Source organism: Aspergillus thermomutatus (assembly GCF_002237265.1).
Source record: "Aspergillus thermomutatus strain HMR AF 39 chromosome Unknown NODE_248, whole genome shotgun sequence".
NCBI lineage: Eukaryota > Fungi > Ascomycota > Eurotiomycetes > Eurotiales > Aspergillaceae > Aspergillus > Aspergillus thermomutatus.
Window position 1 is genome coordinate 4,527 of NW_020798298.1, and position 15,310 is coordinate 19,836.

The 15,310-nt window shown below is 48.5% G+C and overlaps 5 protein-coding genes across 5 annotated transcripts; 2 read left to right on the forward strand and 3 right to left on the reverse strand.

Annotated features, from left to right (window-relative positions):
- Positions 1-643: 643 nt before the first annotated feature.
- Positions 644-2,941, reverse strand: CDV56_100990 (uncharacterized protein; the record flags this gene model as incomplete). The annotated part of the gene is made up of 3 exons (XM_026754609.1): positions 644-1,674; positions 1,729-2,238; positions 2,305-2,941. The coding sequence occupies 3 exons, from the start codon at positions 2,939-2,941 to the stop codon at positions 644-646; spliced, it is 2,178 nt and encodes a 725-aa protein (XP_026611135.1).
- Positions 2,942-4,184: 1,243 nt separating this feature from the next.
- On the reverse strand, positions 4,185-7,851 carry CDV56_101535 (type I polyketide synthase; the record flags this gene model as incomplete). The annotated part of the gene is made up of 9 exons (XM_026755154.1): positions 4,185-5,539; positions 5,602-6,237; positions 6,296-6,419; positions 6,477-6,560; positions 6,623-6,933; positions 6,982-7,001; positions 7,069-7,185; positions 7,301-7,385; positions 7,434-7,851. The coding sequence occupies 9 exons, from the start codon at positions 7,849-7,851 to the stop codon at positions 4,185-4,187; spliced, it is 3,150 nt and encodes a 1,049-aa protein (XP_026611136.1).
- Positions 7,852-8,544: 693 nt separating this feature from the next.
- On the reverse strand, positions 8,545-9,515 carry CDV56_102129 (alpha/beta hydrolase; the record flags this gene model as incomplete). Its single annotated transcript, XM_026755748.1, has 2 exons — positions 8,545-9,342; positions 9,408-9,515. The coding sequence occupies 2 exons, from the start codon at positions 9,513-9,515 to the stop codon at positions 8,545-8,547; spliced, it is 906 nt and encodes a 301-aa protein (XP_026611137.1).
- Positions 9,516-10,886: 1,371 nt separating this feature from the next.
- On the forward strand, positions 10,887-12,422 carry CDV56_102442 (cytochrome P450; the record flags this gene model as incomplete). The annotated part of the gene is made up of 1 exon (XM_026756061.1): positions 10,887-12,422. The coding sequence occupies one exon, from the start codon at positions 10,887-10,889 to the stop codon at positions 12,420-12,422; it is 1,536 nt and encodes a 511-aa protein (XP_026611138.1).
- An 875-nt stretch (positions 12,423-13,297) lies between these two features.
- CDV56_102749 (FAD-dependent oxidoreductase) lies at positions 13,298-14,901 on the forward strand (the record flags this gene model as incomplete). The annotated part of the gene is made up of 4 exons (XM_026756368.1): positions 13,298-13,469; positions 13,525-14,108; positions 14,201-14,527; positions 14,590-14,901. The coding sequence occupies 4 exons, from the start codon at positions 13,298-13,300 to the stop codon at positions 14,899-14,901; spliced, it is 1,395 nt and encodes a 464-aa protein (XP_026611139.1).
- Between the last annotated feature and the right edge of the window lie 409 nt (positions 14,902-15,310).

The window sequence follows — 15,310 nt, forward strand, 5'->3', positions numbered from 1 at the left end:
TTTCTGCTTCACAAACCATGCTTGATGGACAGACTGGGCTAGGCTGCGGCAACGGCGGAAACATGCGGATAGTCTCTGATGGGACTTAAACTTTTACAAGCAAATCTAATTTTGAAGTCAAGCTAAGAGTTGATGCTGTATTAGCAAATCTAGAGCTATATAATATAGTTTAAGTAAGTAAGGTAAGGTTTTAGACTTAATAGGCTAATAATTCTATAGTAATATAATAATTATCAGCCTATCCCTACTAATAATATCCTGACTTTATAATAATAATAATAAATTAATAAAATTAGATAAAATTAAAAGGGTTAAAATTTTAGAATCCTTAAGGACCCTGCTATTACTGGAACATAATTAAATTTATTATACTATGTAGGTGTTAACATTTACCATCATTTCACCCTATAGCATTCTCCACACTTATTTCTTTAGGGCAAAAAAAAAAAGCATCTGGGATTCGCATGTGGCAGCCCACCATACTAACCACTGGCGTGTGGCTTATCTCCGGCCAGTAGTCAGGCGGGTGTCGCCAGGGTGAGAATACATTTAAGTGTATAACTGCTACATACTTTCTCCTGGAGCTAAGGAATCCGAATAGCCCTCTTGTCTGATCGGCCCTGAGGGTTTCCTTGTCGCTATCTTAAGATGCATGATCGGTGTCATAACTGCGGTAACGTCGCGTCTTCTCAAGTGGCCCTTTCCCACCTAAGCATAATTCCCCTATCTTGCCATCAGATGCATTCCCCATCCATCCGGGAGTCTCATCAAGAATCTCGATGCGCTGAACATGTCGCGCGGCCAGCAGAGGAACCTTTTCTGATATACAGGCCCCGATCCGCAGCATCGCAAAGGAGTCGAGGGTCCCAGTCCATCGAGGAATCCACGCGCTATAGAGGGACAATGCCAGAAGACATGCCAAGTCAAGACCTAATAATACTGTGACGAAGATAATTCCTACACGGGAGATGTGCGGGATTTGTACATCGGCACCCATATCATATGATATGCTGATACTCTGCTCATGGTAGTTATTCGTCATGAACATGTCATTGGCTAGAAACGCCGCCGAGGCAAAGGCGTTCTGTACTCGTTCCGAAGTTGGCCCATAGGTAGGATCCCCAGAGAAAAGGAAAAAGTACTTTGCAACAATTGCATGCATCACATCGTTGTTATATTCACGATCACCAGTAGCACTGCCCGTTAGACAGGGGTTACCGGGGGACACCTTAAAGGAGGAGTGGGGGTCGTCAAGAAGTGGAATAAAGGGGATGATGCCAATACAACCATCGTATTTGATGCCAGAGTTGGCATATGCCGCTAAGGCTGTGTGTTGCACATCGGCGAAAGACCCTTCGCCAAACAGTGCCATGGCGATGTAAAGAAGTGGACCTTTATTACCGGCATTGATCACATTCAAGGTAGCGTTGAGCGTAGTCCAGGCTGTATTGTTGTCTAGATCCCGAGGGGTCAAATTTCGCGGGCTCTTGTCAAACGGACTTTCTTCGATGAACGGCCCAGGGATTTGGCCATTTGCGTAGTTGGGAAGCTCGAAGTAGCCCGTCGTGGTGTGGAGTGTCAGCTTCCTCCAATATGTTCCTGCTCTGGGCACGTAATCAAGCATCCCCCCGCCTCCCGAAAAGTTCATCTTGAAATACAACTCTTCGCTTAAATCTTGTCAAGACAATTGGTTTTTCCACGGCAATTGTGACATGTTTCCCGGCATACATATTTCAACGCTGTATTGAAATGGAGCCTCATCGTCCTGTCCATATTCGTAGCGGAGATAGAAGGCGTCAGACAATGAGTTGCAGTCTTCGGGAAGTATGGCAGCTGAATTGTTCTCCCATATGGCCGTCGAGTTGACGCGAGGGGCGAACTGTCGTAGTAAACCAGTGTTGGTACTGGTGGGGAGCTCGGCCCAGAATGGATCAGTTATAGTGGATATATTGGCGAGGGTGTTTTGGGATTTTGTCTGCAATGCCAAATAAGTCTGGTAGCTCTGATCATCAAGGGAGACTGTGCCATTGCTTGAGGACCAGAGTCTCGGCTGAACCACAGTATTGACCGTCGATGCCAGAGTGGCTCTGAGCTTGGTTGCATCCAGCCCAATGTCAGGTCCGCGGTCCGGGAAAAGATCAGTGAAGTCTGTGATTTGGGTGAGGCTGACAGGGTACCCGAGACGCTTGATCGTCTTGAACGAGAGAAAGATCTGCTGTACCGGAGATATGGCAGCGCCTGTAAAGAAAAGACAAGAAGGTGAGCAGGTAGATCAGGTGCAGAAAAATAAGACAATGGACTCACCTAGGAGATGCAGAAACAGGGCAAAGAGTAGTAGCGAGGACCCGTACTTATTCCAACCCCCAAAGACGAGATTTTTCAAGAGCACAAGGTCGGTCCACCCCTTGTCCGCCAGGGCCATGCTTTGCCTGAGGGTCGGGCGCTTGTCCCCTCGCTTCTGCTGGATATACACCACGGCTGCCTGCGAGCACACGGCGGAAGTCAAGGGGATGGTGAGCACAGACACCAAGGACTGGACAATTCTCGCCGCCCTCAGATACCGCTCGCTCTTAGCAAATAATGCGTCAAGGTACTCGGGCACAGTGGTGGCGCCAAGATGAGGGCCACTGAGAATGCGGTTGAGCTCGCCGTGTCCATAGCCATTTGCACCGATGGGGTGATAAGTGAGGATGCAGATTATGACCCAAGCATATAATGCTGCGGCTCCGTACAGCAGAGTCAAGAACACAATGTATACAGAATGTTTCAGGGGGACAGATGGTCTCGGTGGTTTGGGCTTGTCGTCGTTCCCGGCGCCTTGCTTGTTGGAAGAGCCATTGTCTACTGAATAACGCTCGGGACCCGGCGTGGAGGTAGCCGAGTTCATAGCCGGAGTCTCAATCAAGCTCTTCCTAAGCTGGTCATCTTGATCATCATGCATCTTTTCTGTCGATTTTCAAGATCAGTGAGCAGACTGGTTCATGTTTATTTCCTTCGGGAGGGGAAGTAGCAGGAAGTAGTAGGAAGCTGCTCGCAAGCACATGAAGTACAGCCAGGAAAAATTCAACATGACCCAACAACAGAGTCTACGCGGGGAAGCATGGGCATTTAAACACTGCCTTGTTGCCTGTTGTGGCGCAGCTGTGATGATCACAGAGACAGCCTTACATTCTATCTATAAAATTAAAGCGGGGGATCTAGACGGATTCATGTGAACACTATTATTGGCTAGCTGTTGGTAGATCACTAGCCTGGTGGAGGCCGTCTTACATTAGAGCGTCAATTCCATTCCCTATTTAGGTAAGAACTGCGGAATGGAGGCTCCTGACCCTGCACTAAGGCGTGGGGGCCGTTTCACAGAAGATCTGGTACTCCCAGGCCTAAGAAAGGAAGAGGGTCAAAATTATGGAAGTGGAGAGACTCAGTGAGCGTACTTATTCTTAACGCAGTGCTAATTAATTCTGACCCTGCCTCTCAGCCTCGTCCCCTTCGCTTGATTGCCCCCTTCTTAACCCCATCCTTCTTGGTCCTTTGCGTTCCTCAGGTCTTCTGCGGTATATCTGTGTACCATGTCTTCCTGTTTATCATCGTTCAAAGCGCCATGAGGCATCTATTCGCGATTCTCCTCACTATCCCTCAACTTTTCTCTTCCTCCCGGGCAGCAACCTGCTACAGGCCAAATGGAGACACCGCTACCCACAATGACTCCAAACTATGCAACGGTATAGAGGGCGCAGTAAGCATGTGCTGCAACGAGTCCGACGACTGTCTACAAAACGGTCTTTGCAAAGTACCAGGAAGCGGAACCTCCCATAAGATTCAACTTTCAAGGCAGCATGGAATATTGAATTGTCTTTTGTTTGTGCATCGCTTATAATAACCAATACGTCGGCTTTCAACGCACAATGATTATGGCCCGGGCTTGACAAGTCTACCTATCACAGCTCATTCGTAAGATACATACGGTAGCATTGGATGCGAATACTCAGCTTAAGAGAGAATAAGAAGAAGAAAGAAAAAGAGGGAGGAAAGAGAGGGAATCTACGTACAGCTTGAGCGCGAGACCACCTTGGTGTTGTTGGTTGTACAAAGCAAACGGAATATCCCCCAACAGAATCAAGATGGAATCACTTCAAGATGGCCGTCAGCAGTCTGGTGCATGTGAGCAACCTCGGAGAGGGCTCTCAAACTCCCCTCAACTTTTCAGCAACCATCTCACGCAAAGAGGCCAACGTAGGGGCATTGATAATGTCAAAAGTGGATACATCCACTGACAGCTGCGTATTCAGCCAAAGGCGTAGTTGGATTTTGGACAGAGAATCCAATCCATAGCTGGAGAGCAACCTTTCTGGGTCGATTGGCCTCGTCAACCGCAACATGTTGCTCAGCTGCTCACTGAGAAGATCACTGTATTCACCGGGCACGCATGTTTTCTTCAGATTATTCTGCATGCTTTGAGTGAGTTTGGCGATGTTGCTTGCTATGACCCCATTTTCAGATGCGCCAAGGCCGGGTTTACTCTTGCGAACCTGCCAGTCCTTACTCGCCACACACTCGTACGAGTGTTTGGCCGTGTGACTCCAGCAGTAATTAGGGAGATCCACAATGACCGAAGGAGCCTCTTCGCTGAGTCGGGGATAGGCCCCTTGCATCTGAATGGGATATCCGGACAGATAAAGGCTGCCCAATAGGTGTAACATGTTGCGAGCCGACATGTCGCCCCTACGAAGAGCCGATAGATACTGTATGTCAGCCTCCTTCAGGGGCCCATCTTCCTGGCCGAGACTGTGCTTTAGTTGCGTGACTGGACCTCTCAATGTGTCACTTGGTCCAATCTCAACAAGGACATCGGGGCGTTGATCATGAAGGAGTATCTCTTCCATTGCGTGACGGAATAAAACTGGTGACTCCATGTTGGCTCTCCAATATGTGCCTTTGCAAGCCGGGCCCTCCAATCTCCTGCCAGTGACGGTCGACAGCATTGTGACATCTCCGCTGCAGCCCAAATCTCTCACCAAAGGCGACTCTTGAAGGAAGAACTGCTCAAATGCCTCTGCAGTGGCCGTGATAAACTTGGAATGATAAGGGATATCAACTTGTAGCATACGGCTTGCATGCTTGCCCTGCTGTAAACATGCCTGCACCTCCTCCAAGGCGGAGAGGATGCCAGCAAGAGTAACATTGCTGGGACTATTATGACAAGCGATATGGACCTTGTCCTCCAATCCTATGAAGTATTTGGAAATGGTTTGCTGATCCAGCTCCACGGCCATCATACCCATCTTCTCCTTGAAGCTATCGCAGGCTCCCTGCGCGGCTTGGCCGCGGAAGAAAGCAATCTTGATTGCATCATCTAAGGTCAAATATCCAGCCACATAGGCAGCTGCGATCTCGCCAGAAGAGTGTCCCACAACGCAGTGAGGGCGAACTCTGTGGTTTTCCATCACAGCCAGGATAGCGAGCTGGAGGGCCGTGCTCAAGGGCTCCGAAAATTCTGGCCGGCGAAGAATTTCTGGGTCCCTTGTCTTGGTCAGTTCGTCTGTGCAATTTCAATCAGCAACCTTGGACGTCTTTCATGTTCAACTTTAAACATAGACTCACCGAGAAGGGACCAGGTCGGACAGTTCGGCAGACTTTGCAACACGTTATCCAGGTGCTTGATGCGTCTCGCAGCTTCCGGGAATGTTTTGATGAGTGCAGTCCCCATTTGGGACCATTGGCTTCCCTGTCCCGTGAAAATGAAGCCAATCCTAGGTTCCCGGGCCAAGGTCATCCCATCCACAAATCGTGCCTGGTGGAGAGTGGAACTAGTTACCACTGAATAGGCTCGATGGAAATGATGGCTCCGTCGATCAGAGAGAGTATAAGCTAAGTCCCCCAAGTCAACTCGGACATTCAGGCTGGCCAGATGCCTTAGTATCTCTTTTTTGTTGTACTGTAGTGATAAAGGCTTATGGGCAGAGATAAGCAGAACATGAGAGGTGCATGAGCTGGACTGAGAGGCGGCATGGCCCTCCTCTTCATCTTCATCCATCCACATCATCCTCGAGGTGGATAGAAACGATCGTCGATGGGGAATGGTCCCTCGTCTATCTAACAACTGCTGGGCTTCCTCAACGATGATGTGGCAATTGGTTCCACCATAGCCAAAGGAATTAATACCTGCTCGCTTGATCGATGCTCTCGGCCAGGGAATTGTGCTCTTGACGGAGCGCAGGTTCAGTTCTTGATAATTAACTTGATAGCCGTCGTTGCATTAGCCCCAGAGAACGCCTCGGGATGAAGCTCAACCTACCTTTAGAGCTCAGGGTGGGGCAGCTTGGTGTGCCTGGAATAAGGCCTTCCTCGATGGATAACGTAATTTTGATCAGACCCGATAGCCCGGACGCTGCTTCGGAATCGCCAATGCTACTTTTTATCTACGATATGTGTGAGCTCAACCATCTCAAATGATTCGCTGTGGTTGAGGACCATACCGAGCCCACGATGAGCGGATTGTTCGTGCTCCGTGTTTGGCCAAATACCGCGGAGATCCCCTTTAATTCAAACGATTCTCCAACCTAACGTACGTTAGCTGGTGATATACATTATACAGAGCACCAGGGTCAAACGCGGTACGAACCGCTGTGCCCATTCCGTGACACTCGATATAAGCGGTCGTCTCAAAATCAGTGAGTTTTGCCATCGCATATGCGGCACGGATACAGGCAGCCTGAGAATCCGGACGTGGGCACATTGGTGGAGATCTTCGTCCGTCATTGTTCGAAGCCCAGCCCCGGATGATGGCACGGATTGGATCACCTTCTCGCAGTGCGTCGTCCAACCGTTTCAGAATCACGCAACTGACACCCTCCCCTTTGTCGTACCTGGTTGCCTGTGCACCGCGGGAGAGAAATTGCCCAGTGGGCGAATAATCTTGGGCTAATTGCCCGCCTAAGGAGCATGTCAGATATGGATTTGGGGGAGAAGAAGGGAGCCTACAATCCATGAGGCGTTCGGGGCTAGTATGGGCACATCAGCGTCAAAATTCTCTGCCTTTTTCCATCGATGTTGGCCTTTTCCACGTACTTGAGAATGATATTTGCCCCGGCCACGATGGCTGCACTAATGTCATTGGATACTAAATACCGACAGGCAAGCTCTACCGCGGCTAGACTGCCGGAGCATGCGGCGTCGATGGTCGTGCTATACAGCAAGGCAGGAGGCGGTCAGTAGACCTAAATTCGAAACAAGCTGGCCGGGTTGAAGCGGATTACCTTGAGCCAGTTATGTTGAGGAAGCGACTTATTTGATTGCTCACACTCGCACGACCGACACCCGTTGCTTGGAATGGAGGACAATCTTCTGGGTTCTGTGCTTGCCTTTCCGCATGATCTTTAGATTGACTGGTCAGTGACTGTTTATATCACGGCACAACCGCGGCAGAGACGTACCACTTTCGGAGCAGCCGACGAAGCAACCCATTCGATGCCCATTAATGGCGGCCAGGGAAAGTCCAGCGTTCTCCAGACATTCATACACCACTTCAAGAAGCAGCTGTTGTTGGGGTTCCATACACATGGCCTCTTCTGCGGAGATGCCGAAGAATTCCCCGTCAAACTCAACCAAGTTCACATTCTCGAGAAAGCAGCCGCTGATAGATTGTGAACGACCCGGTTCGTCTGATGGATCGTGAGAAGTGTCATTTCTGAACCGAGAGGAAGGAACAGTATTGCTAGCCCGTCTAGCCTTCCTTAACATTTCCCACAGGGAATGAGGGGAATTACAGTCCCCAGGAAGGCGACATGCGATGCCAATGATGGCAATAGACTGCTCGAGAGGCATTTCCTGCGCTACCTGATAGTCCCCCATGGTGGTTCTGCTTTAAGATTTCTCGATCCAGAAAAAGACAATCAAGGATTACTGACAAAGAGGATATGCCCGATTAAAATGCCTGTATGTCAATATACCGACACTCCATCGATTATAAATCCACGCGATGAATGCGATTTGTGGCGGCCTATCCTGAGTATCTCCGAGACGAGGAGATCTCCGCATAATGCTGTATAGGGATCATACTTTGACACAGCATGAAGCTGAACCTGTGCCCAGCTACTTAACTGCAGGTAGATCACAATCAACTGGTTGCATTGTTATTTTGAACCCATCACCTGCGTAAATTAACTAATGACTACCAGTACTGGGCCACCAATGCAAGACGGCTCGAGCTCCTGTCCCGATTTTCAAATACAGTTAGGAGGTGCGCGGTATCTGTATTTGAATCTTTCTTTTTGATTTCTTTTTCTAAGCAATACACAGCTTTTTGATGTGTGGGGCTGCCTCGCATCTTCCCTAGCTAGTTTGCGTAACTACAGCACCGAACACATCCCCGGCGCAGCGCGTTTTCAACCTAGGTAGCTATCTTCCTCAACCAGCACCCATGCTATGCAGGCCCATACAATAAAGTAATCTTATAGGTGACATAAGGATGAGCTCTAAGTACGTACAATCGTTGAACTACTGTGACAGCTCTCAGTATGTGGGATCAGAACTTCATCTGGATTTTTAAACATTAAATTGCCCGCTCATAACCTCCTTAAAAAAGTTCATTTGCGCCATAATGACATCTGCACAGCCATCGCCGATCACTACGTCGATATGTCCCTTTCCAATGGCATTGTACAGCCGCTTGGGCTCTGGCAAAGCATTGAACAGTTCCTTCTGCCGATACGAGGGTGAGATCGTATCCAATTCAGGGATTACCACCATAGCTGGGGTAGGACTGAGATATTGCAGCAAGGGGAGTGGGTTGAAGCCGAGTACCCGCGGCCAGGTTTGGATAGTCATCTCACTCTCGTAATTGGGCGCGATGGTTTCCTTCAGTAGGGAGAGAGTCTGGAAAGCCTCAACCCCGAAATCAGGACCGAACCCGAGCGGATTTGCGCCGGTTTCAGTGACCAGCGGAATTCGGAAAGGTTCATTTCCTTTGAGCTGAGCCTCACGATCTCTGATGCACCGGCGTAGAAACTTGTGCACCTTGGCGGAGTCATACGTCTCTGTGAGGAAGGGCGACACGACGATGACCAGTCTAAATCGTCGGTCGATTGCAGCGGCCTTGAGACAGACCAGACCACTAATGGAAGTCCCCCAAAGTCCAATTTGAGAGGAATCGACAATTGGCAGGCTGGCAAGAAAACTCAGGGCATCTGAGCAGTCCTCGCACTGCTTTTCAGGATCCACATCGTTCCGCGGGAGTCCCTCGCTGTCGCCATAGTTGCGATGGTCGTAGATCAGAGCGGTAATTCCGTTGCGTTGGAAGATCTCCGCGATTTCCGGTACCGCGATCTCCTTGACAAGATTGAACTGATTCTGCAGTTAGTTCCTAGTAGTGGACCTGAGGAAAGGAGGTTGCTTCAAGCACCACGCACTGAAGAGGTTATAACAATAGCTGGACCACGGTTGGCAGCGGGATAAAGACGGCCACGGAGGGTGAGTCCATCTAGACTTTTGAACTCGACTTCTTGATATTTGAACATTTAGGTGCTGTGTTTATGGTTAATAAAGTGATGATTTGGCTGTTGATGTTATACCTTGCATGCCTCATCAGTGTTTATATATACGCATTCAGCACAAAGTTCCCAGAGTAACAGAGCAGTGACCCAATACATTTTTTCAGGCTACTTAACACCAAAAGGTGTATGATTATCACATGAAAGTACTGAACAAATCACTCAGCCTGGTCCAGTCCAATAACCAGGCCTCTTGATATTTGTTCTTTTGGTATTCAATCATTACCTTTCCTGATCTGTCTTGTGTATTTGTATTACATGATCCGAGTTATATGATAGATTCTCAGAGAAAAACATTCTTATTATTTGCTAGTCTGCAGCAAACAAGTTAATATGATGATTCACTTAGATGCATAGTTCTCCAAAAGGTTAAAGATCTACTACTAGTACTTACAACTACATCCAATATCCAGACAGTGTATTGTGTGACATACTTCTGCAGACGCCTATTTCTCATGCATTTGACTTGACTTCATCTATGCGGGGACCTAGTTCGCATCACTAGGCGATCCTCCTGCACACTTGGACCAGGCTACGGCGCGTGACACTTTGTACTACGTAGCACTAAGACAGCAGGCAGGTTGTCATCTCAACTGCTTAACTGGCCCACTGGGTAACTATTCCAACCACTTGGCGACATGACGTGCTTTTCAGCTGAGGCCACATCCGTGCATTGCTCTTTGACTGACTTTCTAATCATTGTCTTTACTTTCCTCTCCTGGGTAAGCTGCGTTGTTTCCGTATGGCCTTTTTTTCATTTCCATTTTCTTTTTGGTTTTCCTTCTCTCTCTCTTTTTATTTTATTTTATTTTTTTTTTCTGTTTCTGTTTCTTTCCCTCTACCTCTATCTTCATCTTTATCCTGTCAAAAAAAAGATCGAGTCTGGGTGTGCAGTCATGCATCAGTCAAAATGCAAATTAGCAACCGGCCAATTGTCAACAAGAAGCTCATGTAAATGATGCCAAACAGGCAATTCGAAGGATGATAAGTACCCTTTTGTCCTAATTTTATCATCATTCAGGCTAAGTCTACAGAAATCGTCAAAGCGATCCCACACGTTCAGAAAGCAAAGTTAATCAACGTAATTTGCATAGACCATCTCTTTATGTCAATACACTATCTCAGGGTGCAACTGTCTGCTGTATTGTGTTGAAATTAAACTACTCGCTGAACCTTTCCGACTCTCATTCGGATTCTGTCCCCTTCTCCCCTTTATCCAGGAAAGACCTTCACTCGTCTTGTCTGTATATTCTGCATCTGCGACTTCTTGCAAGCACGAATCTCCTCAGGCTTTGCTCCAAAGCACACTATTATATTTTCATTGGGCCATTTAGCAAGATGGATCTCTTTGCGTTTCTCCTTGTGAGTTTCGCGATAACAGTTCTGCGCCTGTTCTATGAGCATTACCGTGATCGAAAACTGCCTCCAGGGCCTCCCCGACTTCCATTCGTCGGCAACCTTCTCCAGATGCCTTTGAAGCGCCAGTGGTTGAAATTCGACGAATGGAGTCGCAAATACGGTCCCATCTTCTCCCTCAACCTGGCTGGGTCTGTGTATGTCGTTATTTCCGATCCTCAGATTGCGTGCAGAGTCCTGGAAAAGCGCTCGGCCAGCGACCGGCCGCGCATGGTAATGTTTCAAGATCATGTGGGAAAGGGGATGTACAATGCCTACGGAATGTACCATGAGGGCTACCGACTTCATCAGCGCATGCAAGGCCCTGTGATGAGCCGTCGGGCCGCGCAGACATATTCTTCCGTGCAGGACCTCGAGACAAAGCACACCCTGTATGAAATGTTGTCCTCCAACGACTATAAGAAGCTGTATACGCGGTTCAACGCCAGCGTCATCTTTTCGCTAGTCTATGGGAAGCGCATTATCACAGGCGAGGAAACTGAACTGCAGGAGTGGCTGCAGAGACATCACAATTTCACCATGGTGACCGCCTCCCCGTGGCTGGTGGACTTTTTCCCCGTCTTGGACCACATTGTTCCCAGATTCCTCGCTCCTTGGAAGAAGATCGGAGACGAGATAGCCTCGTTTGAATCCCGCGTATTACTCAAGCACATGAAGATGGGTCTCCAAAGTTCCTCCTGGAACTGGGCCAAGGAATTTACCGCCTCCCCTGAAGGTCGGCAAGTCAGTCCACTCCAGATCGCCTACGATCTAGGTCTATTAATCGATGCCGGGCTCGAAACCACCTCTACCATCATGGAAGTATTCACCCTGGCGGCGATCGTTGCCCCCGAAGCCATGCGCAAAGCCCAGGAAGAACTGGATCGTGTCGTTGGCCCTGACCGGCTGCCATCGCTCGGGGACTGTGAGAGATTACCCTACATGTCAGCCGTGGTCGACGAAACCCAACGTTGGCGCCTCATCAGTCCCCTCATGTTCCCGCATGGAATGATGGAAGAAGACACTTGCTTGGGATATACAATCCCCAAGGGAGCAACCGTTTTCGCCCTCGGGTATACCATGTCACTAGATGAGAGCAGGTTCGACAAACCCCTGGAGTTTCGCCCGGAGAGATGGCTGGAGAAGGTTGAGAACGGTGGGTTCAAAAGTTTCTTTGGATACGGGCGCCGGGGTTGCCCTGGTAGAGACATTGGGAAAAACTCATTATTCTTAATGTTCTCGCGCATCCTATGGGCCTACAATGTTAAAAATGGCGACTCCAAGGCTCCTGATGACCGAGCCTCTTCGTCGGCGTTGATCTCCGTTCCGCAGCAATTCAAGGTCATCTTCGAGCCTCGGAGCACTCATCACCGTATGATGATCGAAAGGGAATGGATCAATGCCGAGAAGGATATCGACTTGTTGATGCGGGAAATCAAGGAGCGTCAGATGAAGCTAGGAATGGATCGTGGAGGGTAGCAGCCATTGACATCTGACGGTGAAATTTGCGGTAACTTAGATTTCTCATGCTTGAATAAGATGGTCTCAGGTCGCCCTTCATTCCCATTGTTGTGAGCTGTCTGTGGTATCCCACTCTTCCCATACAGGAAGAGAAATTTGAATAAAGTAGCGCCATCGTTTCGACACTACAGCAGAGAATTGGAAATTTCCCATTTTAGAGAGATTATTGTTACGGTTCATTTCAGCCACGACAACCCGTATTGTGAATGTGTGGCAGCAAGTGGCACTCTCGCTAATCATTTTTTATTCCAGGCTCATTTGTCAGTTCACCATACGCAAAAATAGATACATGATATAATACTTGCTTCTTCTGTGTATGGCCAAAATCAGTAGTCATTTACACAACATCATCATAGTGCTATGGTCAAAATCTGCATATGTGGTATAAAGTGACACACCACCCTACCCTGCATGCAGTAGCGGTGGTGGGCAAGGTCGAGATCGGCTGACGCAAATATCAGACTCGATGCAAGGTGTTGTCGCACTATCACAGCATAGACAACCACGCCTGCAATTGCAATCATTGCGATTTGGATTCAGCTCATACCAAATTCTGCATTAGCTGTGAGGAGAGACGGGCTGTTTGATTGGTGTTGACTTGTCTCTTGTTTATGGCAATGTTGATTTCGATTTTGATTCTTTGTCTAAGTAAATGACACTTGAAAATCGTGGGCGAAAGAGTGTGGGGGGAGAGTTTGCATTCTACCTCCTGGTTATGGCGAAAGCCCTATATATTATTGAATCACCCTGCTGAGGAGTTGAAATCCTGAATTCTCATGCGAACTCCTCACTTTCGTTGCTTCCAAATCCATTCCCCATATCAGCATCCGAAAATGACCATCCCGTGCTCTACAGGTCCCGATGGAGTCGCCCCTCCCAATTCATCCGGGATCAAAGTGATTGTCGTTGGTCTGGGAATCGGTGGGCTGGCAGCTGCCATCGAATGCCACCGTAAAGGTCATGCGGTGATGGCCTTTGATAAAATACCTGTGCACACAGATACGCGTGAGAGTCCCTCTGCAGCTGCAATGCCTCCTCGAAGTAATCTAATCAAGCCCAGACGGAGATCTACTAGGAATTTCGACCAATTCCGCCCGCGTAATTGCCAAGTGGGGTGAGGGTGCAATTCACGAAATCCTGTCCAGCGTGAAGAACGCATCTCCTGCGACTGAGATATGCGACACAGCAGGCCGAACCATCATGCCGGCCGATATGACGGGCTACAAGAAAGAAGACGGTTACTGGGTGCTACGATCGATGCTCGCGGCTACCCTCTATGAGCATGCGCTGAGTTTGGGCATCGACCTGCATGTCGGCATGGATGCAGCTGTGACGGATTACTGGGAGACCGATGAGGAAGCAGGAGTTATTATTAACGGAGAGCGATTTGCTGCTGACTGTGTGATTTGCTGCGATGGGATCAACAGCAATGGTAGACAGATCATTCTCCATGAAGATCCCCCTTTGAAATCTACTAAGGAATATGTTTTTCGAACATCTTTCACTACAGTGGAGTTGAAGGACGATCCAGCTGCAAGATGGATTCTGAATGGTATGGATGAATGTGATCGAGGAAAGGTGTTCAAAGGCCGCGGCCTTGAGGTTGGCTTCTCCTCTTTCGAGAATGGGCAGACCATCGTTCTGGTAGCTATATGTAACGTGCGGCCCTCCCTCCTACTTTATCCTTCATCACTCTTGTTACGATGGTGACGCCTAACTAAATCTCGGCCTTCTAGTCAGACCTTGCAATGGAGAAGCTGGGAAGACCACCTGGCAGTCTCGATGATGTGATGCAAATTATCGCCGACTGGCCAATCCAAAGGGACTTTGCTGGTTTGTTGAAGCATATTCCTCCACTAGGCGTGATCCATCATCCAATCGCCCTTCGTGACTGTTTGAAGACCTGGATCTCCGCTGGTGGGAGAACAATTGTGATTGGAGACGCTGCACACTCGTACCTGCCCATCTTTGGTCAGGGTGGTAGTCAGGCAATTGAGGATGCTGCAGTGTTGGCGATCGCACTTGAGCTGAGTGGAAAGGGTAATGTCCGTCAGGCTCTACAGGTGGCTGAACAAATAAGGCAAGTTTCCTGACTTTCAACTCTGAAACCTGTCCGTCTGACCAGTTTTCTTGTCGTAGAAAACCTCGCGCTACAAGAATCTCTGAAGCGAGCTGGGCCATGCACAATGACTGGTACAACCAGGATTGGGATGCCGTAGCCAAGGATCCAAAACTGCTAAAGAGCTCGCGCCCAGGATGGGTTCTTAGCCACGACTGTCAAGCATATGCGTACGAGGAGTACCAAAAGGTGGTTCACGCGATGGAAACCAACCAGGAATATATCCCAACTAACGTCCCAGCTGATGGCGGTCTGGGTTTGAACGAGAAAATGACTCTTACAGGAGAGATGACACAGGCTAGTGATGTAGACAGATAGGGAAGCGGCTGGCTTTTGCTATTTTTATCTCATTCTTGATTTTATGACAGGACTTAAACCAGTATGAAACAAATTCATTCAGAACACATCTGTTTTCCTAAGAATGACAGCCACTATGGCATTCTCTTTGAAATAAATCAACAGCGTATCAGGATGTGACCTCCTTAACTTTGCTTGATCGTTATTAAGCTAACACACAGTGTTGTCAATCATTTCACCACTAATGCCAGCATTCCTCCAGTATGAAGAAGCCTGTGCAGCTAAGCAATGGCTAAAACAAGTTAATATCTATCCCAAGGAACGCCATGAACATAGAGCAATCATAGATCAGCGTAGGGAATAGTCTACTATGTATTATTACAGCAGGCCTCGCACTCTACTATCTCTCATTGAAGTTGTATCTCCAAGG